General features: G+C 37.5%; 1 protein-coding gene across 3 annotated transcripts in view; it reads left to right on the top strand.

The window, feature by feature from the left end:
- Dmd (dystrophin) overlaps positions 1-27,897 on the top strand; it is a 2,436,643-nt gene that overhangs the window by 2,188,145 nt on the left and 220,601 nt on the right. For all 3 annotated transcript variants that reach the window (XM_085838134.1, XM_085838135.1, XM_029473188.1), the window contains exon 62: positions 9,099-9,159. In XM_085838134.1, coding sequence (XP_085694260.1) covers positions 9,099-9,159 — 61 coding nt within the window. The remainder of the gene's footprint in view (positions 1-9,098; positions 9,160-27,897) is intronic.

Raw genomic sequence — 27,897 nt, 5'->3', positions numbered from 1 at the left:
GGGTTGTTGTTGTTGCTGCTGTTGTTCATTTGGTTGGTTGGGTGATTTTGCAGGAAGGAGTTGTAATATAGTTGTCCCTTTCAGTGCTGAACATTCTGCATGAGATTTTTTTTTTTATCACACTACTTGGAATAGTATAAAAATGTAAAAGTATAGATTATTTCTGAAATTTTTCACTCAAACTTTTTTGGACCACAGTTATATATAATTATGAGTTACAGAAATCAAATAATGGAAAGCAAAAACTGTAGATTAAGGGTGTGATGGGGGTGAAGGGACCAATATACTAAGGAGGAAGTTGAGAATAATAGAGACAACCATCTTTGTTACTGAACTGTGGTTCCAAATGCATGAACAGGAAGTGTCATGTAAGAAGGCTTGGGAAAGAGGTATAAGGTGAAGCAGGAATAATTTAAAAAAAAAAAAGTTCCTTGGATACAAAGGTTAAAAAAAATATAGAAAATATATTTAATTAAAGAAAACAGGGACCCCTTAATGAGCATTTAGGTGAACAAAAGGAAAAAAATAAGTCCCATGCTGAAGATAAAAGGAAAGCAAGTGAATGGGACTGGACAAACTATTATATATAATAGGGGACATTTTAAAGATTTTTTTAACATCTAGAGTCCTATCCTATTTGTGTTGACCATAGACTCATAGATAAAGGGCCATTCAGTGGAGCATGGCAGACCTACTGAGGGGTCACATCCTTAATAAAACCTGATTCTCGCTCCTGCATCTGCCATCAGCTGTCAATAGCTCCTCAGTTAGGGGTGAGAGCTTGTGAGCTCCTCCTCTGTACACTGCAATGTTGTCTGGCTTGATGTTTTGTTTTGTTTTGTTTTGTTTTGTTTTGTTTTGTTTTGTTTTGTTTTGTTTTGTTTTGTTTTGCTTTGTTTTAAAACTTTTAATTAATTCTTTGGGAGTTTCACATCATTCTTCCCAGTCCCACTCAGCTCCCCCTCCAAATAGAAGACAGGAGAGAGAGAGAGAGAGAGAGAGAGAGAGAGAGAGAGAGAGAGAGAGAGAGAGAGAGAGAGAGAGAGGGAGAGAGAACATCTCACCATAGAAGCTGTAGTATGTCACAGTGTGTCCCACAGGATACCCCTGTGTCCACACATCATCAATTAGAAATGTTCATTACAATGAGTCATTGGTTTGGTTCAAGATCTCTGACTTCTGTGGCACCATCAATATTGAGTCCTCACTGGGACTTCTAGCTTTATCCCCCTGTTCTTTCCATGTGTCATGGAGATCCTGAAGCTTTGGATCAGCAGGACTGACCCTTTTTCACTTCCCAACCATTCCCAGATGATATAGATTTTGGGGTGTGCCATCTCAGAGCCCTGAAATCTAGGCCTGGGTGGTAGTAGAGCTGGTCAGCCCACTGGATCTCTTTTCTGCATCACCAGGGTGAGCTCTCCAGCACTGCTCTGCCATCAGCAAGAGGCAGGGTCAGCTCTCCTGCTCTCATGTCCTCCTGGATGGCTCACCAGCACCTGTGCCTCCAGAGCACAGTTGGCCATGTAGCTGGCGGTCCCCTGGGTACGTTATTCATTATTATATATTATACTGTATCACATTACTATCTCCCAAGTGCTGCAGCCTCTAAGGGAAAAGTCCAGCTTACCAACTCTCATTACCATGTGGGCAACATTCCCAAGTGCCACAGGCAGAGAGGGGTTGTCACCTCTGCACTTGAGCCACCCCACAGCAGATGAGTGGCAAGGTCAGCTCTTCCACACTCGTGCCCTTGAGGTCAGCTCATACACACCCTACCCATCAGGGTCAGTTCCACTGTGCTGCCTGGACAAGGTGGAGGGCCCATGAGTATCATATCCAGTGAATGACAGGACCAGTTCTGTATAACCCCTGGACATCTACATGGCCTCTTGGCAGCTGCCCCAACCAGGGACATCCCCATGTTCTCTAGTGGTAATGAGCCACAGACATCCACACCAACAACTGCCACGGCATAGCCACAGACTCAGACATAGTTCTCAGTGGCAGCTCGGGCTGGGACCTCACCATGGGCACTCACATCAGGCTACTCCTCTCTACCCTCAAGTCTCCAGTTCCACCTCTCCTCACAATGTTCAAGATGCTTTACTTCTTTTTCTCTCCCATCTGACCACCACATACTTGCACATTGTGGTGGCTCCATCTGTAGGTTGGCCATGTAGCTGGCGGTCCCCTGGGTACGTTATTCATTATTATATATTATACTGTATCACATTACTATATTTAGAACATGTTTTCTTTACTATTATTATTTTCTTTTTTCTTTTTTACACTCCAGAATTTATTCCCCTCCCGGTCCACCCTCTGACTGTTCCACATTGCATACCTCTTCCCAGGCCCCTGTCTCCAACAGAATGTCTCCACCCCCCACCCCCACCCCACTGACCTCTAAACTCCCTGGGGCCTCCAGTCTCTTGAGGGTTGGGTGCATCTTCTCTGACTGAACCCAGACCCAGCAGTCCTCTGCTGTATATGTGTTGGAACCCTCATATCAGCTGGTGTATGCTGCCTGGTTGCTGATCCAGTATCTGAGAGATCTCAGGGGTCCAGGTTAATTGAGACTGCTGGTTCTCCTACAGGGTCACCCTCCTCCTCAGCTTCTTCCAGCTTTTCCCTAATTCAACCACAGGTATCAGCAGCTTCTCTTCATTGGTTGGGTGTAAATATCTGCATCTGACTCTTTCAGCTGCTTGTTGGGTCTTTTGGAGGGCAGTCATGATAGGTCCCTTTTTGTGTGCTCTATGCCTCAGTAGTAGTGTCAGGCCTTGGGACCTCCCCTTGAGCTGGATCCTAATTGGGCCTGTCACTGGACCTTCCTTCCCTCAGGCTCATCTCCATTTCCATCCCTGCAGTTCTTTCAGATAGGAACAATTCTGGGTCAGAGTTTTGACTGTGGGATAGCAACCCCATCCCTCACTTGAAGCCCTGTCTTCCTGCTGGAGTGGGCTCCACAAGTTCCCTCTCCCTACTGTAGGGCATTTTATCTAGGGTCCCTCCCTTTGAGTCCTGAGAGTCTCTCACCTCCCAGGTCTCTGGTGCATTCTGGATGGTGCCCCCCAACCTCCTACCTCCCAAGGTTGCCTGTTTCCATTCTTTCTCCTGGCCCTCAGGGCTTCAGTCCTTTTCCCTCACTCAATACCAGATCAGGTTTCCCTCTTCCCCCACTCCCCTTTGCCTTCCAGATCCCTTCCACCCCTCCCATTGTGATGGCTTTCCTCTCCCTCCCAAGAGCACACACACACACACACAAACCTTCTTTGATGAGGATGAGAGCAGTACTAATAGTTATACAAATAGAAATTTAGAAGGCAGTTTGATATTAAGTCCCTGGAGCAAAATAATAATATTAGTACTTCTAATATTAATAGTATTTCTAAGATATATGAACTTCCTAGTTCGTAGTTACTTTCAGTTATGTTAGTTACTTTTCTATTACTGTGATAAAACACTCTGCCCAAACCAACTTACAAAAGAAAGTAAGTTTTCAATTTGGTTTATGATTCTGCAATAGCAGAGTGAAGACATGGTGGTAGGAACAGCTGAGAGCTCACATCTCAAACCATAAGGAGGAGGAAAAGAACAAATGTACAGGGCATGTAACGTTTGAAACTTCAGAAACCACCTCCATTGACACATATTCTCCAACAAAGCCAGATCTCTTTTGTTGTTGTTGTTGTTGTTTGTTTGTTTTGTTTTGTTTTTTGTTTTTTTTCAGTCTTTTTTTATTAGATATTTTCATTTACATTTCAAATGCTATCCCCAAAACCACTTATACCCTCCCCATGCCCTGCTCCCCAACCCACCCACTCCTGCTTCCTGGCCCTGGCATTCCCTTGTACTGGGGCATATGATCTTCGCAAGACCAAGAGCTTCTCCTCCCAATGATGACTGACTAGGCCATCCTCTGCTACATATGCAACTAGAGACACAAGCTCTGGGGGGGGGGTACTGTTTAGTTCATATTGTTGTTCCACCTATAGGGTTGCAGACCCCTTCAGCTCCTTGGGTACATTCTCTAGCTCCTCCATTGGGGGCCCTGTATTCCATCCAATAGATGACTGTGAGCATCCATTTCTATATTTGCCAGGCACTGGTATAGTCTCACAAGAGAGAGCTATATCAAGGTCCTGACAGTTCCACCAATTAGAGGTCTAAGTGTTTAAACATGAATCTATGGCAGCCATTTTCCTTCAAACTACCATATCAAGCATGAATTTTTGGCCAGATTTATATTCCCAGGCATGGGTTTCTAGTGGAGTACACCTTAAATACATTCAGAAAGTGATTTGCTATCCTTTATAACATTCATGTTACTATTATACATGTGGGTAGATTTTTCACATTAAATAGCATGCAATCCAGAGCCCAGAAAAGGCAGTTTCCTTTCTCCTTCATGAGTTTGGTTTGAATAACATTCCAAAATTATGATCTTTTACTTATTTAGGAAAGTATCCTTAAATATGTCATTTTATATGGCCTTCATGGTTTCATCATCTGAAAATGAATGATACCTACACAACAGTTTGCTGAATATCCAATGAGCTAATTTAGGTTGTTTATCAAGCATATAAAACAATTTCATTAACTCATATTCCTCCCCTGTATCAAGCATTCCCTACAGAAGTACATTGCTCTGAAGGGCAAAAATTGCTTCTAAGGAATGAGAAAAATGTCATAAATACCTGTAATGCATCAATAGACATATATCATGTCTGTGGTATATGGTATTAGTCTACTCTAGAGTAGTTAGAAAATAAAAATCTAGGAAGTATTGTGGGAAAAGAGTGGACAAAAGGTTAATAAATATTACTCATTCCATCAATGTAAAATGTACCCATAAAATCACTAGTAGAATTTACATACTTCTGAACAGCCAAGTACCAGTGACTCACTGATTGGCCTTTGAAGTTTTTCTCTTTACTTTTTTCCCTTCCCCCCCCTTTTCCTCCTTTATTTTTGGTGGCAGTGGGCAGTGAGTCCAACATGCTGCATGGACTAGACAAATGTCCTACCACTGAGTTATATTCCTGTCTCCCTAATGCCTTTCTTTTAACTTAGAATTTGAATTTTCTGTTTTATCTCCAGTGAAAGCACCTCTCTTTTATGTTTCTCTTCTTTTTCCCACATTGCTTGGGCTTTGTTTTGACCCAACCATGTTATCTCAAGCTCCAAGAAAAGTCAAAAGGTTAACGATTGCATTTGAATTGGAATTCCAGAGAGTGCTCTTTGGCATGGTTTATAACATTAGCATTCTTTTTCATTTTCTAGTTAAGCCCCTCTGTCAATTAAAATATGTTTTTACACTGGGGTGCAACTTTTGGCACACTGTGTTCATAGTGCATCAAAAGATATCAAAATAGTGTGGCCATGTATGTGGTGTTCAAATCACCTTGGGCACAATATTGAATAGTGGCACCTCAAGGGAGGAAAACATTTGAAGGTAGAATTGCTATTCTCTCTTGTTCTTAATAACATGCTGCATCTGTAACACAGGGAGAAATTCAGAGGTTGACTTTGAAATAAATAAATTCATGTGTAGTTTACTATTTAAATTCAGTAGACAATACCCTATGGTGCTGGTGCTGTATGATAATGAATTAGTTTTTCCACTAGAAAATGTGGATTGCCAATCCCCAACAGAATTACACATAGTAGTCATAGAAACATCTGTATAATAAAATGGTAAAGGACAGCCTGGTGTCATATAAAAACTATTTGCCAATAAATCTGCTTCTGATGGGCTACTAAAAATGGACACACCAAACATAAAGTATGTGTGGGTGTATTACTCCAGCCAGCTTTGCAAAGGATGACAGACTTCCACTGGTACACTGAGATAAGAAACAGCTGTTGTTGGCATCAGCAGTACTGCAAGAAATGAAATGATAATTCTGGGGGGGTACACATATGAGAGTTACCCCATTTTTGATTGAGGTTTGAATAGATGTGAGGCCAGAATCATCTGGTAGCTCTGAATGAAACTGCCAACATCCCTTTAACATTTTCTCTTCAGAGGAATGCCAAATCCAGTCCTATAGAAACATCATTCAACTGTATTATTGCTACAGCAACCACTTCAGTCCAGCGGATGTGTTTCTAGTGGTGATGGAGCAGAGAAGGAATGGGAGGAGGCTGTTGACTTGCTTTTAATTGCATAAAAAGCATTTTGGTGATTCAAACTATGACTGAAAAGTAGTTGCTCATAAACTATTAGTGAAAGTGAAAACATCCTTTATGGAAAAACAGTGCACCAAATCTCACCATGAGACCTATTCGATTGGTCCACATGAAAACAAAAGAATTTTGTATTGCTAATGTTTTAAGGAGAAACAATTAACAATGAAGAAGTGTAAGGAGGAAATAGTAAGAAGTTCTTACTGGGGCTAGAGAGATGGATTAATATTTGAGAGCACAGATTTGAGTTCAATTTCCAGTACCCACATGTTAGCTCACAACTGTGTGCAACTCCAGTTGCAGGGACTACACACCTCTGGCATTCATGGGCATCAAGCATACACATGATACCACAACACTTTTTAAAAGTATTTCAATGTTCTTATTTAACTGGAACTTAGATTTATTATTTCTTTGAAAAAATTTTCCAATTATTAAATAAGCATATTTTAATAATTTCTCTGGCACATTCATGATTCATTTTCATCTTAATGTTGAATAATGCAAAGTGAACCATAGACATTTTAGGTAGATCTGACTGTTAGCTCTGTGTATACCATGGATTCTTTTGCAGATTATGCAGCTGATAATTCCTTCTTCCTTTTGGCTTTTTGATACCATGTCTTCTTATGTAGCCCAGGCTGGCCTCCATCTTCACCTCTTTGGGTGGTGTAGCAAGTCACTGAGCCAAGCTGCATAGCATATACAACCATCTCCACCACATTCTCCTTTAAGAGATGCCTAAGAATAGTCTACACAAACAAACAACTTTCTGTGACAGGAGGGCATACCTTGTCCTTAGAATCAGAAAGAATTTCTAATACGTTCAAATGATAACTAGGAAAAACAATCGAGAGAAATCGTGGCACCTTAATCCTTGGAGCCCTTTAAGGAATTGTCTTTCTTTTGTCAGTGTAGCCATTCATAGCCTTCCAGCCAGCAAGGGTGAGGCCACCAAACGCCCTCTTAGAGTTCTGTTCCTCCTTATATACACATGGCACAATTTTCAAGAAGAGTCTTTAAGCAGCCAGGAGGTGGGATCACTACCTCTCCATTATACTTCCTACCAAAACAGGCTTGGATTGGTAGAATCTTGTAACATCAGATTTTTCAGGTAGGGTGGAAAATCTAATCCATGTTTTGAAATCAGATATTTACAGTGCAAAGCATCGGGGTCAAAGAGCTGTATCCTAGATATGAAAAAAGCGGGGAGCGGGGCAAGAAGAGAGTTTGTGAGAGTGGCAAAGACATGGTGGAAAGGCAAGAAGGGGAGGCAAGGTGAAAAAAAGGAAAAAAAATATACAAAGGACAGAGAGAAATGGAAGACTGGGGAGTACTTCAAAGCAGCAGCTAAATTTTTTTCTCTCTCTCTCCATTATGGATTTCTATCTGCCAAAGGGATAAAAGCATAATTACCTGCTAAATACAAATCCATTTCTTATATCATTTAAATGACACATCTCCAAGGGACAAAGCCTGGTTAAAGGTTGGGTAATGCAATCCCTCTATTACACTATATAAAACAAAGAAGCTGGAGTTTCATTACCCTTAAATTGTCTGGCATGGGGGAAGTTAACTTTTATTAGAAGCTGTTCTTTCATATTCTACAGTGTAGTCAAGGATATATTAGCTTTGACGTTTTCTTACATCTCAATACACTGTGAAGTGAATTTACTGTGAGACTAATTTAGAAGGGAAATTTTCAGTGAAGGAAATAATAGCATCAGCTGTGCTTCCAATTATTAGTGGGATGAAGATTCAAGAAAAAAACACACACCCATAGAATTGCTAGATGTGAATAAGAATGCTTCTTACATTTCTATTTCAGATGGTGTTCCATGTTCTGTTTTTTTTTCTGTACTGAATATTGAACCCAGAATGTATATTTCTTGAAATTTCCATGTCTTAAAAGTTTATTGAGGAGGAAGTATACACAGGATTTTTTTTTTATCTTCAGGAAAAATTTTTGCACCTAAAAGGTACAAAAAAAGATACTTTTAGTGGATCAGCTTTAATAAAGGGGGAACCCCAGAACTTAAGCATTAAAAAAAAAAAAACAGTTGGAAAGCTAGTAATGATACCACATACCTGTAACCTCAACTCCTTAGGGAGCTAAAGAAAGGGCAATGATAAATTCAAGGTCAGTCTAAGATTACAGAGTGAAGCCTCACCTTAAATTTTTTAAATAAATGGACAGTTTAAAGATAATTGGTTTGACTTATGTATAATAAAGTCATTAAATAACTTCCAAATGCAGACAGTATACATATATGTGACCTCACAGACTGTACATAAAATTCTTTTATCCTTTGCTATCATCAGGGTTTATTCTGTTGCCTTTGGTTGTCTCTTCCACTAATATGTTAAACAACTGCCATTTGGAAGTACCCAATTGAGCATGTAATTGGTAAATGAATTTGGATCCTCTTTAACCAAATAAAAATAAATATAACAGATTGATAAACATGGTACCTTGATTTTAATGGGATAGAATTCAAATACAATGTATCACAAGAGGATATTTCATATGATAAATGAATAAAATTCTGTCAATCAAATAATAAAGTATTGAAGAATAAATAACAGGAATTATTATAAGGCAAGCACTCAGTGGAGTAGAGCTGTCAGTTTTTCATCTTTTTGTACTTCTTGTATAGGTTTAGCAGTAGAAAGATCCCCAGCCCTTTGCATTTATCTTTGTGCCTGGCTGAGTTCAATTTCACTTAGATTAGGCCAGAAATTTCTGAACATCAGGTTAATCCATCCTGTCTTGATGGGCAACTGAGCAAACAGACCAGTATCAGTGTAAAATTGTAATTCTGGAGATTTATGTTGTCTTTCCTGTTTACCATGAATTTGACCTCCTTGCCTTTCTTTTCTTTTTCCTATTTTTCTTTTTGCAGCTTCAGTTCAAGGTCCCTGGGAGAGAGCCATCTCACCAAACAAAGTGCCCTACTATATCAAGTAAGTCAAAAGCATTTATGTATCTGATCTGTATGTTTATGAATGAATTTCTTTTTAAAAATCATTACTTTCATATACAATATCTATTTCTTTTTACGCCTAAGCAAGCATAGATAATAAATTCATACTGTAAATTTGTTGATGCAATATGAAGTCACTTTTATGAACAATACATTTTATGCAGCATATATGGTGTGTTTTGGAGGGTGAGCAGAATTTTTACAGTAGGGCAAAAATATCCAGTAAAATCATTGATAGTGGGAGTGAATAATTGACAGGAAAATATTATTTTTGTAGGTGTTTCTGCATCTCTTATTCTTCAGAGGTGAAAGGTCTATCAAGTGATACTTACACAAACGGTTGAAGTGGATTACGTGTCATATAACCCATAGGAGGCAGACAGTCCAGAATTTGTGGAGCTGAGGTGCTCATTCTCAACATATAGCTCTTTGACTTAGTTACCTAATAATAGCTTCAGAGTGGAACTCTTTTTTTCTGGGACCATTTGTGACAATCAAAGGAAAAGAGTCAAAGGATAGATGTTCTATGAAACATAAATTATGATATATTGCCTTGACACGGAGAAGAAAGGATATTGAGTTATTATGATGCTTTAACAGTCTCTCATCAATCATGCAAGAATCTAACTTAAGTCTAACTTTGAATTGGCTCACCCAACAACACTTAGAAGGAACAGCGTTTATGAAATAGTCTTTAGTAGCAACTAATGTTTTTGAACTTTTTTTTTTTGGCATGAATCTGGATACAAATATTAACTGTTTTCCCAGTTATTCAGCCTGCCATCTCTCATCAAGTCTGTTTTTATTCTTCCAACCCATCAATTCTTCATAATTCAGTTCCAAAGCAATCACTGCAGTCCTAGATCTTCATTACTTCCGTTCTCAAGAAATGTGATTTCATGCCTCTATTTTGTTAACTCAAAAAAAAAAAAAAAAAAAAAAAGAGGATGAAGGAACTATAGGGGCTCTCCAAAGCAAGGCATGTTCTTCAGAAATATGGTTTAACTTTTATTTTATTAAATTTTCCCAAAAGTAATTTCTTTGAACTTTAAAAAAAAAACTCCTTTTATATGTTTTAATCCTACTTTTAAGTTTTCTTCTTTTTCAAAACACTTTTATTATTTTTATATTGCATTCATTCATTTCATGATTCAAAATTGCATATTTTCAACACCAATTTAAGGTACATATTTTACTCAACAATACATAGATTTAAACGGGTGTGTGTGTTTTATGGGGTCTTTATAGTAATTTCCTATATCAGTGTCTTTCTCAGTACAGATTTCATTTCAGATTAAGATACTAAAGACTCAGTAGTTCCAGTAAAACTCTCAGTTTTATCCATTTCCATTATGAGGTACAATAAAGCCTCTTTTTCTACCTTTGTGCACGATGGTTTCGAACCATCTGAAAGCCACTATGATGCAATGATTCTCTGAATGACTGTGTAGGGTTCATTAAAAGTCCCACACAAATTTCTACTATTCTCTCCTTTGTGCTTCTCAACTGAGGGAGGTGGTTCTCAACCTGTGGGTCGTCACTGGGGTCACATATCAAATGTTCTAAATATCAGATATTTACATTATAATTCATAGCAGAATAAAAATAAGAAACTATGGGATAGCAACAAAAATAATTTTACTAATGATATTCACTACAGGAAGCAGAACTGTATTAAAGGGTCTCAGCATTAGGAAGGTTGAGAACCATTGCTCTAGTGTTGAATCTAATAAAAGGCATCCCTGTAGTTTGCTAAATGACAGTGGACATTAATTCAGCCATTCACAATTTAAAATAGACAACTTTAAAATGATGGAATATCCCCTACTTTGCAATAAGTTAGTCTCTGCTGTTTCTCCGTACAAGTCCATATCCTATTTACCTAGTACTGGTTTACACACTAAAGGATGACTGTGGTCATGAAAACACAAATTCTAACCCTGGCTCTGATAATACTTAGATATGTGGTCATGGGCAGATCATCAACCTATACAAACCTTAGCTTCTCATTTATAAAATACAGTGCTAATTTAAATAATATAAAAGAACCTTTTCAGCTATCAGAATCAATGAGTTGAGTCATTTGATGGACATGTTAAAGTCAGAATACTAAAATCTGAACTTATTTTCAAAAATTTTATTTTTAGTTTCAAATTCATCATTTAACTCACCAACACATGCTAACTTAGTTTCATTAGTTGGGCTTCTAGCTGCTTGGTTTCTGAGAATGCTAAAAATGGAAATCCAAGGACGTATACATACTAGACAAGCACATAAACACTAAACTATATGCCCAGGTTCTAAATAAGCCATTATTGTTTTAAAGGTACTTTTACATGTGTATGATTCTTTTTTATTTAAACTTGAACTTCAGATATCATGTTTCAACCCACTATGTTTTCTCTAGATAATTTTTAAGATCCAAATTCTTCCTGGTTCAATGGTTAAAGAGCTAAAACAGTAGATAGGAAGAAATTAGTGGAAAGGTGAGTTATGCAGGTGTTAAGTGCCTCTGATATGATCAGTTTCAAGAATGATCACTACCTCATTTCCACTGGCATCTCTAAAACATTCTAAAGAACAGTATCCTACATTAATAAATTACCTAAAATTAAAGATTATAAGATTTATCAAATAGAAATCTAAAATATTAAGCTGTAGCATGCTAAAAAGAAACATCACAAATTATACAATTAATAAAAGTTAAATTACATTTGTATTTTATTATTCACAACTATATTTTAAAGCAAATCATTATTTCAAATTCTTTTTATTGTCTAAGAATTTCATACACAGGTGTAGTATGTTTTAACCAAATCCATTTCCCAATCCCTCAGCTTCAATTGCTCCCCTATCAATCTCTTTTTCCTCCCAACTTCATGTGCTTTGTTTTTAAAGCCTTTCAGACCACATAATACTTCCTATATATACATGGTTGTAGAACCATCTACTGAAGTATAAGAGGCCTCTCTGGGGTCACATCCCTGAAGAAAACTGATTCTCTCTTCTATAACAGCCATCAATTGCCAATAGACTCTCAGATGGCTGGAACTTCATGACTCCTTCCCCATTCCATGCCAGGGTGCATCATGCCCAGCTAATATTGCTTCACTGTGGATGTCTACTACTTATGGCTCTTTGAACCTTAGATCCACCCCACTTCTTCTGCAATGATAACTTAGCCTTAGGGGGTGATATATATCTTCCTATTAGAATTGAGCACCCCACAGTTAAAGTGAATTATTTTTAAGTATAAGGTTCAGTGGACTTTTTGTACTGACAAATAACATTCATAATCAGAGATGCTTTATTGGTTAGAAACTAGCAATAAAATTAACAATGATTTGAAAATAAGTCGACTAGTTCCTAATTCTCATCTTGGTTGTCTTTGAGAGTCTTTTTATTTAATTAATTTTGTCCTTTTGACAATTTCAGCCATGTAAATAAAATATTCTGATTCTTCTTCCCCACTCTTATCACAACTTCCTTCTTCTGTACAAATTTCTTTCCCATATTCGTGGTTTTTTTGTTTCATGACACAATGAGGTTAACCAGAGACATCTTTTTGACCCTGAGTTTAGAACTTTCTATGGAATCCTAGAAGGCTAATCAGTAGGTACACAACTGAAGAAAATGACTTTCCCATCCCAGAATTTGTCAGTAGCCAGAATTTATTCAGCAGTGGGTTTGGGGATGGTAGCATGAGACCCTTTTCAGTCCATAGAAGTCTGTAATCAAGTCCAGTCCAATGCAGACCTGATGTCAGTAAAGGTACCTGCTGTGAGTTCGTGGTTGCTGTGGCCATGTTGGGCCTAGAAGATGGTGTTTTGCAGCTATTCTTGCTATCACAAATCCCCACTGGCAAACCTCAGCCATTTTTTTAGTGCTTAAAAACTTTGCATTTTCAGTGACAGGTTATCCAAATAACAAGAAGTTTACTTACCAAATAGCAGTTTGTATACCAATAGTATAAGATCCATGAGATAGTTGAGTTAGGCATTCATTCTTGAGATGTGAAGACATTAACAATATTTTTGTTGTGGACTGGAAATCTGACAGTATTTATGTATGCCTTGACATCAGCTTTTCATATGACACTATGAAGCTCCATTTTCATACTTCTGCCTGCATTTTTGTCTAGTTTATTATTGATAGTGTCCATCGTTGTTAGAACTTTCATATTCCCTTTCCCTTGAGGCTCGCATTTCTGCCAGCACCTCTATCAGGTTATTTGATCACAGCTTTCATTGCCACTGAAAAAATAGAACCCAACATTGTTCAACCTGTTACCACTGCTTTTTCTACTCTCTGCCATTTTGTACTTGTTTGGCCTACTGTCAAACTCATGAAATTTTCAGTATAATAGCCTTTAACCAGCTGCTGTGTTCTGCTAGGATTTCTTTCACCTTTTTATGTTTCATACTCCCATATGGGTAAACCAAACAGAGCCAAGAACTAGGACTCTCTTGCTTACTTAATGAGGTAGAAAATTATTCGTCTGTGTTCTGGACTGTCAGAAGAATTTAGGAATCCCAAAGTTTCATGCAGGATGTTCCAAAATAGATGCCATAATAGAAGCATAAGAAATATTGCCCTGAATCAGACTAACAGAGCAACTAGCCCAGGGCTCTATCCCATATAGAGGCATGAGTGGTATTTCCTCTTTGTTTGTCTAGTTTATTAGTTAACTTAGTAATATTAATCTCAAAAAATTAAGGTGCATCATGTCCAGTTGCTAATAATGAATTGGAAAATGACTGCCAGTGAAGTTTATCCAAAGCTATGTAAAACTTTTGCCACATGTTGCTTCAGTCTTGTGACTCCTGCGGGTATGCTGAATTCTCTATAAATCAATGATGTTTTACTTTCTTTTCAGTCTATATCCCTTGACCTCAACAACTGGCCCTAGCTAAATAGTTTCAAAGTCCATGAAGACATTTATATTTACTCACTACGGATTTTAATCTCACATTCCCTGACTAATGTTTTCTCTTTCCATCTTCCTGCTTTGAGAATTACTAATCCTTTTTAGTCTTTTAGTCTGTCCTTGAATGGAAGATAAGCTTTCCCCTTGATCATTTTGGCTGTTTTTCCCTGGACCTTTTCCAGCTCTGTAATATTTTCCCTGGGATAGCATGAGTAGACAGCCCAGATATTGGTTATTAAATTTGTTAGCACCATCTCTAGTCTCCACTCACTCATGAAGAATGTAAATGCTATTTACTGTCTCCCATTGGTACAGAAATGGAGCAACCAATTGAGGTCATAACCTGTTCTACATGGATTAGTTCTAGCTGAGGGCTGATTTTCTGCTACTTTTCCGTATTACCAGATGAACTGCTTCACCTTAAATTTCTGCCAGCTGTCCCTTAGGAAAGATTGGCTTTTTAGACAAGCTGGTCATTTTCCTCCTTAAAAGACGCTGTGGTTGCTAAATATTGGGATGAATCTACTAATAAAACCCAGTAACAAACCTGCTGACTCCATCAGCAATAATACATTGTGCCAGGTTATTTTCTAAACATTTCTGAGGTACTTCATGAAGACCTCATGAAGTAAAAATGGGGTTCTGGGGAAACTAAATGTTCAACTTTTTAAAAATAGCATGTAATGCACACAGAGGAACTTATGTTCAAATGACTTTTGATCTCTTCCCGTTGGCAAGTGTGTTTGTGTGAGTGTGTGTGTGTGTGTACACGTGCGTGCTCCCTGACTCATGCAAATGCAAATATGTGTGACCATGATCTAGTCTTTTACCACTCTCAATTCCAGGCATTCATCATATCTAAGTTGCTCAAAACTTTCTAATTGGTTCATGCTTAGCAAAAAAAAAAAAAAAAGTGTTAGAAAGTGTTAGTTAAAGTCAACATTTATTTTACTCAACGTCTCTCAGCACTGCTATGCCTGATAAAATTACTGCTTTGGGTTCTGACTCTCCAGTCTTCTATGGTCTGTTATTACCATAGCTCTATAAGTGTGCACATCTAATTTTCTATATGAAATTGGGGCCATCTACCTAGACCTATCTCTTGGTGGTGGTGTTCTGTATCTTGTCAGTGAACCTTCTAGTTTAGTTTATAGACCATACTCTGATTTCAGGATTAACACCCCTTAACTGCAGTAGCCTTTGAATCATGGCAATGCCTTTCTCTTATACTGTAGCACATTGGTTCCTAATTCCAACACTGATTTTCAGGTTTTCAATGCCCCCTGAGTTTAAAACATATTTCTCTACCATCCATGCTCCAGTTTAGTCATGCCAGGAGTTGCTCTAGCTTGAGTTTTGGGTTGTTTCCCTCTTTGGATTACTGATTTCAATTTCAGTATGAGGATCTATACACAGAAAAAGTGGTGGTTGGCTGTCTACAAGATTTATCATGTGAAATATCTCCATATTGGTTGGTTTACAGTGGGTAGCTCTGCTGAAAAAGAGTTGATCAACTGATGCCTAGATAAGATGCCAGTGTTCTTGTACTGACTTGGACGACATTCCTCTTTTTCTCACTCTTATCTTTCTATCCTAAGAACCACAACTAATATTCTGACATTTCATTTGTACATTAGTGGAATCCTAGCAAAGCTAGTTATAGACTATCAACACATCGTGCAGTGTACAGTTTTATGCTGTTTCTGGTATATTTCCTTTTGTATATATTTTCCTTCAAAGCAACTTTTAGCAGCTGACATTATGTAGTGGGAAAGTTAAGAAAAGGTGCCCCAAGGGACGTAAGATCTCATTCCCTTCTCTGTATAAACATAACGAGCTCTCTGAGTATTTTTTTTAATCATGTTGATTTGGGGATGGGGAGCTTGATTTTTCCAATCATCCAGAGACAGAGCCACGAGATATTATAGGTCATTTCCAGTCCTGATATTAACTCATACTATGAATGTTGGCTTTGAAATAGAAATTGTTTGTGACAGTTATCTCGAGGAGTGAAAATGAATCTTCATAACACTCTTGAAGATTCTTATTATACCATCAATCTAATCAGGATGGAAAGGACAAGTGATATTAAAGCTTTTACTTAACAATTTAGCACCAATGATGATTTGAAATAAATATAAAACAGAATATTCTTTGAGAATACTGGTAAGTAACTATAGCTAACATCACTGTCAAAACCCTGATGCTCTGACTTTTCAAAGCCAGTACACAAAGATAACCCAGAGGTCAGTCTTCTTTGTTGTGCTTTCTCCTCCACAATTTGATGGCTCCAAAGGTCACATTAACAGAGTCTCATTAAGCTCTGAAACTACAGTAAAGGAATAATCAGTAACACTTAATTGATATAAGCCTGAAAACAACTCAGGTTAAGAAATTAACTCAAAGAAAGTTAATAAGATACCAAATTTCTATGCAGAATATTGGTTCTGGCCTTTGATTTTGCAGAGTTCACTGGGATAGACACTGGTATCTTCTGTGTCTCATAAATCAATGAAATATTCTTTCCATCCCTTTCTCATAGTTTTATAAGCTAGGTTATATAATTGTAACTTAAATAACAGGCCCCACAAGAATATATACTGTAGTATTTTTTCTAGTGTATTTTGTCACAGCACATTCTTGGCAAATATTTTAAAGAAGGAATGAAATGAATAAACATATACCAGTTGTGCTTTTCACCTTCCTGACTTTTTCTACCTTCTCACACTTAGGAAACATTTTCCCCCATGCTGAACAGGGGGCCCAGTGCCTAGGCAAGAGCTCTTCTACTAAACTAAATCTCATTCACCTCTGTATCAATTTGTATTCATGAACTGAATACATCTCTTATACCCTTTAGACAGAAACTCTACTATTTAAAAACCATTTTCAGTTTAAAACCTTGTTGCTATTTTTTAACTATTTTATTTTATGTGTATGAACACATACACACAATTTATGTATGTTTGTGTACTGTTTATGCCGATTGTTGTAGAGGTCATAAGAGAGCAAGCTTCAATTTAAGTGATGAAAACGAAACCTGGGCCCTCCATAAGAACATCAAGTGTCCTTTGTACAGCTCTGTCACATTTCCATCCTCCTATACTAGAACTGTTGTTGAATTCCTCTTGTCTCATGTGGCTTGGCTTATAGGAAATGATACTTAACATATACATCTGATTTGCACATGTAAAAACGTGAATTCCTGCATGTGTAAATTCCTCAATTCTATTCCTAGCACTACCCAAACTGGAATTCCATCTTTGTCTTTCTTTATCTAATAGTATGATTGGTCATTTCACTCAGTACCTCTGAGCCTGAGTTTCCCCCTAAACATAAGGAAATAGCATGGAGAAGGTGATAGGAACAACATCTTACCCATAGCTAAGGAACTTTTAACTGATACTGGCTCAGAATGGTAGACTCTATTTTCTTTAAGGTTATGACACCTGCTGGGTTGACAATATTCAATGAAAGACACACATTCAGGAATATATGAGCAACATAGAGTATATTTTATGAGAAGAAGCAAAAACAGGAGGAGGGGGAGAAGGGGGAGGAGGGGGAGGAGGGGGAGGAGTGGGAGGAGGGGGAGGAGGGGGAGGAGGGGGAGGAGGGGAAGGAGGGGGAGGAGGGGGGAAAGGGGGAGGAGGGGGGAGAAGCAAAGTTCCATGGGTAAGAATGGAGGAATGAGTCTAAAAGTGAGGAGAGGTAAATACAATTAAGGCCCCTATGATATATTCTCAAAGAACCAACAAAAAGAAAAACTAAGGGAGTAGAAGTAATTACTGAGATCTCTCTGAACCCTCCCTGGCTTTATTTGAAAAAAAATTAGTCTTTTGTTTTTGCTAAATACTATTTATTAGGTCTCTTCTCTTTCCCAGTAATCAGTGATTCTTCACATTTATGATACAGTCTGCTTCGTTGAACATTGTATGTAGGATCTACTTTGGGAACTGGGAGTTTAACCAGAGCCTTAAGCCAATGTCACAGAGTATAAAGTTTTGTTTTATAGGAGGATGCCAAAATAGTCTTCATATATAGTGCTTCAAAAATAATTTATATTTATAAGTAATATATTTCTTATTATGCTGTAAAAAACTACAGTTAAAACATGTGTGCAGGCCTTTCAAAACTTTAATTGTAATCTATAGTATAATAAATATATCACTAAGAAACTGTGAGTGGCTTTTCTTATCTCTGTTCAAACTAAATTGCGGTCCAAGAGATTTGTAAAACATAGCTAGGATTAGAGTTTTGAGGAAATGCTCAGAGATACAGCCAGGATGAGCTACATATTTGGAATTTTTTAGGTCCCAAATATAGCCATGATCAAATGAGTTTATTTTAATTTTAAGAGTTCCCATCCAGTTTGAGCTATGTGCAAATTCTCAAACATTCCCAAGCTTCTCCTAGGCTTCTCTAATTGCCTCTTAGCCTGTCCCCCTGGGAAGGAGCATCCTGTTCCCCTCACAAAGGTCGGCAGCAGAGCAGACAACATTTTAAAATAACTTAATAACCCTGAACTGCCTCTCTCCTTCAGATAATTTTCTTAGAGCATTAGGCCTTTGAACACTGACCTGGATACAGAAAATGTCCGCTTCTCAGCAGGAAAACTTCAAATCCTATTCACTCCACCCCTCTGCCATTCTAGGAGGTGGAGTGGGTGAGGTGTAGCCAAGGGTATGTATTCATCTTTCACCCTCTCTCTCCTCCTTCCTCATACTCCACATATGTGTATACCTTTCTCCTTAAAATTAATATTAAAGCATAGTATAAATCAGTGCTATCATATTGCACATCTTGAAATCCTTGTACAAAAGAGAAAAACTTTTCTCAGTAGTCTGAAAAGCATGAAGTTTATCTCCCTGTCAGTGTTCACAAATGATCAGGTCTTTTGTGATGTCATTAACTAGTGGGTGAATGAAACTGTGAGGCTTGGGTGCTTTTCCTTAAACTTTCAATAGTTTTTTTGTTTTGTTTTGTTTTTGTTTTTTGTTGTTTGTTTTTTTTTTCTGTTTTTCTTTCTCAGCTTCTTCACATCCATCTTGGTCCCCAAAGCCACTGGATGTCAAAGAGTCAGTGTAAAGTGGAATTTTTTACTTGTTTCTTTGTTGGCTTACAATGAAATTTTGTTTTCCCTGTTGGCCACTTTTTCTTCATAGAAAACTTTCTGTAAAAATATTTTTTCATAGTCATGGTCTATCAAATTTTCTACCCAAAAAGAAAATCCAAGTTAATATGCACTTACTGTGTGCTGAATGGTTGACTAGGGCCTTGATCTATACAATGAAGCAGTTAGTTCTGTTTATTTTGAATCCTTATTACAACTTGTCAATATTTGATAATGAAGAAACAACTGGAGTAAAAATAATTTAATTTCTTAGAAAAGATTAATAATTGGTAGAAATGTGATATTTAGAATCAGCTTCGCTATTGCTGCATGCCTGTTCTTTCTGTACCTTTCAACTTTCAGTACTAGAGGTTGGAAACTGACTCTTGGGAGACTGCCACCTTGTACATCTCCCCTAAAAACCTATTAGCCCTTTGTATGCTGCTGGTTTTTTCTTTGGATTTACCTACAAAATTAGGTTCTTCTATCACTACTATCTTGTGAAGATCATCCGTTACTTTTTGTAGCTTCGGGTAACAAAAGAGGGAGAAAAAACATTGTCAGCCCTAATATGAGCATTCTGGTGTGCACTTACACTGGAAAAAAAGCAAAGGACTTTTGAGTTATATCCTACTACTTCTTTCAGAGCTTTCCTGAGATTAGGGCTAAGACAGGAACCTATTAGATATCCCAGACTGAATTTCACTTTACATTCTAAAGTGTAAGTCTATTTGAACAACTCTACTTTTGATCTTATCTTTGAAATTCACACCATTTCCACTTCCAAGACCAAATAAAGTCAAGTTCTGGTCAAATTTTTCTACAAGGCAAATGTGTATGGCCTGGGACCAAGCATAGTCATAATGTTCCTACCATTGAGTTGTGTGTTACTCTGTGTGTTACTCATGGAGAATCTCATGGATGAAAAGTACTTTTTATATAATAACAAAAATTTATCAAGAAATATGGAACAACAATCATGGTGTGTGTGCATGTGTGTGATGCATATGTAGGGTGCTATACAAACAGGTGCATAAAAAAGGCCAAAGGAGGATGTCAGGGGTCTTTCCTTGTCATCCCCCCTTAAATTCTTGAGAGAGACATTTTTTTAAATTTTTAATATTTTTTATTACGTATTTTCCTCAATTACATTTCCAATGCTATCCCAAAAGTCCCCCATACACCCCCACTTCCCTACCCACCCATTCCCATTCTTTTGGCCCTGGCATTCCCCTGTATTGGGGCATATAAAGTTTGCAAGTCCAATGGGCCTCTCTTTCCAGTGATGGCCGAATAGGCCATCTTTCGATACATATGCAGCTAGAGACAAGAGCTCCAGGGTACTGGTTAGTTCATCATGTTGTTCCAACTATAGGGTTGCAGATCCCTTTAGCTCCTTGGGTACTTTTTCTAGCTCCTCCATAGGGGGACCTGTGATCCATCCAATAGCTGACTGTGAGCATCCACTTCTGTGTTTGCTAGGCCCCGGCATAGTCTCACAAGAGACAGCTATATCTGGGTCCTTTCAGCAAAATCTTGCTAGTGTATGCAATGGTGTCAGCGTTTGGAAGCTGATTATGGGATGGATCCCTGGATATGGCAGTCTCTAGATGGTCCATCCTTTCATCACAGCTCCAAACTTTGTCTCTGTAACTCCTTCCATGGGTGTTTTGTTCCCAATTCTAAGAAGGGGCATAGTGTCCACACTTTGGTCTTTATTCTTCTTGAGTTTCATGCGTTTAGCAAATTGTACCTTGTATCTTGGGTATCCTAAGTTTTGGGCTAATATCCACTTATCAGTGAATATATATTGTGTGAGTTCCTTTGTGATTGTGTTACCTCACTCAAGATGATGCCCTCCAGGTCCATCCATTTGGCTAGGAATTTCATAAATTCATTCTTTTTAATAGTTGAGTAGTACTCCATTGTGTAAATGTACCATAATTTCTGTATCCATTCCTCTGTTGAGGGGCATCTGGGTTCTTTCCAGCTTCTGGCTATTATAAATAAGGCTGCTATGAACATAGTGAAGCATGTGTCCTTCTTACCGGTTGGTACATCTTCTGGATATATGCCCAGAAGACGTATTGCTGGATCCTCCGGTAGTACTATGTCCAATTTTCTGAGGAACCGCCAGGCTGATTTCCAGAGTGGTTGTACAAGCTTGCAATCCCACCAACAATGGAGGAGTGTTCCTCTTTCTCCACATCCTCGCCAGCATCTGCTGTCACATTTTACTGAACCTGAAACTGACAGCCAGCGAATTCCAGATCCTCCTATCTTTGTCCCTCCAGAGCACCAGAGTCTTGGGAGTGTATGGCCATGTCAGCTTTTTATATTGGTACCAGGGATTTGAACTCAGGTCCTCATGGCTATATAGCAAGTGATATTACTCAGAGAGCCATCTATCTAGCACAAGTAATATGTTTCTGAAGATAAGGGATATATGTGTCTCCCAAAGGTTAATAAAAAAAATCTCAATATGTAATCACCCCATGCTAATCTAAAAATATAAGTATTTTATCACATATAGGGCTAGATTAATTACATTTATTCCATTCTTCCATCGATGCTATAGGAAGTTTTCTGTGATGGAAAAAATAATAAAAAGCATCAAATAACAGGTTACAGTGAATTGTAGATAGAGTATGGAAAGTTTAAGATGTGCAGGTGCAACAAAAGTCAATAGGAAAATATCTTCAGAGCTGCAATTACTAGATGGGAACTGTGAATATTTTATTTATGTGTGTATACGAACTTATAAATTGAGATGGGGAAGAGAGGGAGTTATTAATAGTCACTTTGTGGTTCATTTCCAGGGCAATGTCAGAGAAGTGAACAACCTTAACAGACCACCTTATAAACATGCTAATACTTCCCAGACCCGCTTGTTAATCTTGTTAGTAGCATTTAAGTGCCAGAAAGACACTTGAAAGTCTCTATAGCCGGGCGTGGTGGCGCACACCTTTAATCCCAGCACTCGGGAGGCAGAGGCAGGCGGATTTCTGAGTTCGAGGCCAGCCTGGTCTACAAAGTGAGCTCCAGGACAGCCAGAGCTATAAAGAGAAACCCTGTCTCGAAAAACAAAAAAAAAAAACAAAAAAAAAAAAAAAAGTCTCTATAAAGTGTTTTTAGTAGGATATATATGGTCTGCCTTGGTTGCTTATTGTAAATAGACCTGGAATTCATAGAATTATAAGAATAGTCACAGAAATGGTTTCTTATTTTTGCTGTTAACATTTTAAAATAGAAGGGTTTTGACACCAAGGTGGCTTCTTTTTTAATGTCCACATTTCTGTGAGAAATTTTAATACATAGATCTGCTAATATGAAGTGAAAACACATCATAGGGGGTGTAATTGGCATTTTAAAGTGACATGTCTGATTGTTTTGGGTTCATCCTTGAAAAAAAAAGTGTTTTAACTGTGCTCAGCTCTGGCTTACAATCCACTGAGATGTTATTACAGAGTGCTGCTAGATAAGAAGCAATGGGGATAGTATTTGATATGTATATAAAGAAAATATCAAATAAATAAATAAATAAATAAGAAGAAGAAGCAATGTTTTCTACAAGCCCTGTGTGAAATCTAAGGCAGACTTATACAGTATGTGGTTTAATTCAAGACTATAATTTTCAATTAAAGGAAGAAAATAAAAGCGGGAGGAGGGTGACAATTTACTTGCTCTTTATATGTTGTGGCCAGTTCTAGGAAACCAAATGCCTAAGAAAAGTGCACAGTCGTGACTAGGAAGGGATTTCATAATTACACACACACACACACACACACACACACACACACACACTTTCTGAAAGGTGCTTCGGAATAGATTTTAGGGACAGCAAAGGTCTCAATAACTCGCTTTCTAATATTCTGAGCACCCTCACTACTTTAATTTTGTAAACATTTTAATAACCTCAGAGCTCTTCCCTTGCAATTATGTCTTAAACTTCAGGAAATTTGGTATACAATATCTCACACATAAATGATACTAAATACTTCATAGCTTGATATTGACAACTGAGCACTACTAGCTTTGTATGTGCATATACACATACAACAAATAAATACATAAATAAATGATTAAAATTAAAAAATGTTTGAGAGATATTGGGGGTCCAGATTAATTAAGACTGCTGGTCCTACAGAATCGCCCTTTTCCTCTCCTCTGCTTCTTTCAGCGTTTCCTCATTCAACAACAGGAGTCAGCAGCTTCTGTTCATTGGTTGGGTGCAAATATCTGCATCTGACTCTTTCAGCTGTTTGTGAGTCTTTCAGAGGGCAGTCATGCTAGGTCCCTTTTTGTGAGTGGTCCATAGCCTCAGTAATAGTGTCAGGCCTTGAGATCTCCTCTTGAACTGGATCCCACTTTGGGCCTGTCACTGGACCTTCTTTTCCTCAGGCTCCTCTCCATTTCCATCCCTGTAATTCTTTCAGACAGGAACAACTATGAGTCAGAGATGTGACTGTGGTATGGCAACCCCATCCCTCATTTCATGTCCTGTCTTCCTGCTGGAGGTGGGCTCCATAAGTTCCCTCCACCTACTGTTGAGCATTTCATCTAAGGTCCCTCCCTTTGATTCCTAAGAGTCACTTACCTCCCAGGTCTCTTACGGGGGGGCGGGGGGGGATGGAATATGGAGTGTACAAAATAAATTAATTCAAAATAATAATAATAAATCCATGTCCAGAAAAACTACAATAGTACATTTATTTCTACTCTAATAAAGGTACCCTGCTTTTGACTGACAAAAAAAATAAATAAATAAATAATAAAAATATTCTAGATAATTCCACTGGGATAAATGGTCAAAATAAATTTGAAAAGTAATGTCAATCCATTGGTCCATTGAATCTGTTGGTTCACTTACTATGCTCTAGTTGGTTGAGACAGAGAAAAAACCTAATTGCCCTGATTGCACTGTTCTGTAAACAAAAATGTTTACAAGTTACTGTTTGGGGTAGGCTGGAAAGATAGCTCAGTGGTTAAGAAGCACGGCAGCTTGCTGCTCTTCCAGAGCAGCAAATTTTGGTTCTGAGCATCACGTGGTGGCTTGCAACTCTCCCTACCTCCAGCTCCAGAGGATCCTGTATGCTCTTCTGACAACAGAGGGCACAAAGCATGTACTATACAGACCCACATGCAGGCAAAACTCCTACACATAAAAAGTTAAAAAATCTAAAAATAAGAAATTAAGTTCAAAAATAAGATATTGTTTTAGAGAAATTTTTAAGTAAATGCAGTCTTTTAGCAGTTTCAAAGCGATTGTGAGAATTTCTTAGAAATCCTCTTCCAATCCTTTGTATATCAAAACTCAGAGGCTATTTTCAGAAGCCAACGTTGCGTGAATATGTGCATGTCTGAATCTTAATGTTCTAAGACTGTGGAACAAGTCGGAGTGAGAAAGTAGCTAAAATACTCGCCATGTAGTGGGGTAGTGCCATTGGGAAGAAAAACTTCAAATCGGTGTTCAGTTATTCCCACTTGTCTCTTGCTTGTCTCTGTTAATACTAGTTGTTGTTATCAAACATATAGAAATTTGATTACTTTCATAAATGTGTAAATGCTGATAAAACAGTCTTTTATAAAATACAGGTTTTGTGGGGTTTTAGGAGTGGTTATTTATTTATAGAGGCAACAGTCATCTAAAGACATTCTTTAAAATAGCTTATATTATTAAGGACCTTAGTGCTATTTATCTAACTCATATTCCACGTACTCTTAGTCATCGTTTCTTTTTACTGTGCATGCTGCAAAATAACAAAAGAAATCTTTACAATGCTTAGCCTCATTCATCACCAACAAAATTAGTGATTATATCCCATGCCCTTGAAATATGTTGCTTTCAAAAAATGCATAAGCTGAAAAAGAGTTTCTCAGTGGAAAGGTAAAAGTTGGATCTTTCTCTACTGGCTGGTAGATTTGAAGCATGCTAATCTTATCTGTATTTGTGAACTGGAAAAAAAAAATGACATGGGAGAATGAAGAAAACATGGCCAAACTACAAAGTCAGTTTTCTTGAGAAGTTAGAGGGCCAAGACTTGGAATATTTTCTGTAAATTAAAAACTAAGAATCTTGATGTCTAACAGAATTTATATATAAAAAAAGCTACCTCCAAAGGATCGTAGATGAGCTGAGGATTAGTGAATAATACAATATGACAGTTGTTTCTCTGGCTGAAAATTTATAGAATTAATTCCATAAAGCATCAGGAAAGAAAACATAAACATGAATTTTTTAATAATAATAATAATAAAACATTGAACACAAAAAGAACTCTCAGCAAACTGGTACCACTTGGGGAAACCTGGATCCAAAGCCAGCAGTGGTTTTATCATAAAACCTTCTGGTTCTGTACTGAAGAAACACTTTAATCACCAAGTTTTCTAAAGAATAGAGAGAAAGCTGTGTATAGTGGTATATTCCTTTAAGTCTGCCACTCAGGAAGGAGAGATAAGTGGTTTTCTGTGAGTCCAAGGCCAGTCTGGTCCACAAATAGTCAGTTTCAGGACAGCTAGGGTTATATAGAGAGACACTGTCTCAACACAAAACAAAATAAACAACAATAGAAGAATAGAGTGGGGGAAGTAGTACTTATGTCTGGTGAATATATTTCTCAATTTTAAACCTTTATTCACATAGTCCTACTTGTCTATACCACGTCTGGCTGAAATGATCCATAGCATTTTACCAGCTTAGATTTTTGTTCTTTGTCCTTGTCTAAATGTTTGTATAATAAAATGGAGAACCGGTAGTGGCATTATGAGGATTGTTAAACAATATAGGTGGCTATAATAAGCATTATTCTTATATAGAGTGATAATATACCTTAAAATGTGTGATCAATTTAATGGGTGACATAGAATACCATAGGGAAGTAGAAGCAGGAAAAAGAAAAGGAAGAGAGTTAGGCTTTGTCAAAAAAAATTCAAAGGTATAAATTCTATAGATGTTGAAAAATCAGATGTATGTGCTTGCATAATTTTATTGTTCCATTGCCTTCATCATGCTGTGAAATAATGACAAGGTAGCCTCACATATGCAAACAGAATATATGTAAATCCATAGGGGTTGTTCCTTCCAAAGCTATTAACCTGTTTTTAGTCTTTGACAACTAACTCCATTCAAGCCAACACTGTTATCAATTCTTTGATTTAAACATTGTAAAAAATATATTGTGTAAATTTTAATTTTTCATGTGGTCTTTTTAAAGGTTTTTTTAAATTTATTAGGTATTTTCTTCATTTACATTTCAAATGCTATCCCAAAAGTCCCCCATACCCTTCCTCACCCACTCCCCTACCCACCCACTCCCACTTCTTGGCCCTGGTGTTCCCCTGTTCTGAGGCATATAAAGTTTGCAAGGCCAATGGGCCTCTCTTTCCACTGATGGCCGATTAGACCATCTTCTGATACATATGCAGCTAGAGACACAAGCTGACACGATTGCATATACTAGCAAGATTTTGCTGAAAGGACCCAGATATAGCTGTCTCTTGTGAGGCTATGCCAGGGCCTAGCAAACACAGAAGTGGATGCTCACAGTCAGCTATTGGATGGATCACAGGACCCCCGATGGAGGAGCTAGAGAAAGTACCCAAGGAGCTAAAGGGGTCTGCAACCCTATTGGAAGGTTTTTTTTTTAAATAGATAACTGCTAGGATTTCGCTTGATAATATATTAAGGTAGTCCAAAGATAAACAGCTATAAATAACAACAATACTTTGGCAAACAATATTTCTGTTTTTAATGTTGAAAAATGATGTTCACTTATTGTCAAATGTTACTTTTAATTTTGTCATAATGATAAAGTATACCTGAATTTATGTTTTTAATAAAAGGTATAGACATTCAGGCCTGAATTTTTCCCTAAAATCTCAAAGAAGAAATTACCTTTTTATCATTTCCTACTATATCCTGAAAATCCAACCACTTCTCATGGTATCCATTGCTATGATTTTATAGATGAAAACTATTACCAGTGCTATGCCAACTTCTAACTGGTCTCCCTGCTTCCATTATGCTTTTCTGGTTGCCTCATTCAACTGATATGCTCTACCATGTGTATTCTCCATATAGGACTCAATTAATTCTAGTCTGTTTGCATATCTAGTTTGTTTGCTATACTATAGCAAAACACTAGCATAAAACATGACAAAAGAAAAGTTCCATGCAACGATGCCTAGGGATTTGAGATTACAAAACAAAAAAATAATGTTTTAGCCACTTTTGTTCATTTTTCTTTTTATAACAGTAAATACGTTGATTGACGTATTAAGTTAGTTAACCAAACTATATTTGTTTGCAATATTATGCTTTGTGTTGTACTAGGAACCAAAGATCTATAATGCATACTCTCCCAAGGATGTATAGTCTCACTTCTCTTAGTAGAAGAAATGTGCATGAAACAAATGGAGCCTGAATCCTAACTAAGATAAGTCCTAAAAGGCAAGGAAATTTTCTTTAATTAGAATGGAAAGAAAAGTACTGTATATTTTGTAGAGAATGGAAATGATCAGAATATTTAACTTAAAGCATAAGAATGGAAACAGTCTTAAGAAAACAAATTAAACATTTTAGAAGATGCTAAGTGTCATTCATCACTAGATAAATATAAATCAAAGCTACAAGGAAAAGGGCTGAGGCTATCGTTAATCAAGGTAGTGTGTAGTTAGTA

This window comes from Mus caroli, unplaced genomic scaffold, assembly GCF_978045245.1.
Source record: "Mus caroli unplaced genomic scaffold, Mus_caroli_1 scaffold_5, whole genome shotgun sequence".
Taxonomy (NCBI): Eukaryota; Metazoa; Chordata; class Mammalia; order Rodentia; family Muridae; genus Mus; species Mus caroli.
Note: the sequence above shows the minus strand (reverse complement) of the source record. Positions and strands in the feature narration are given on the sequence as shown.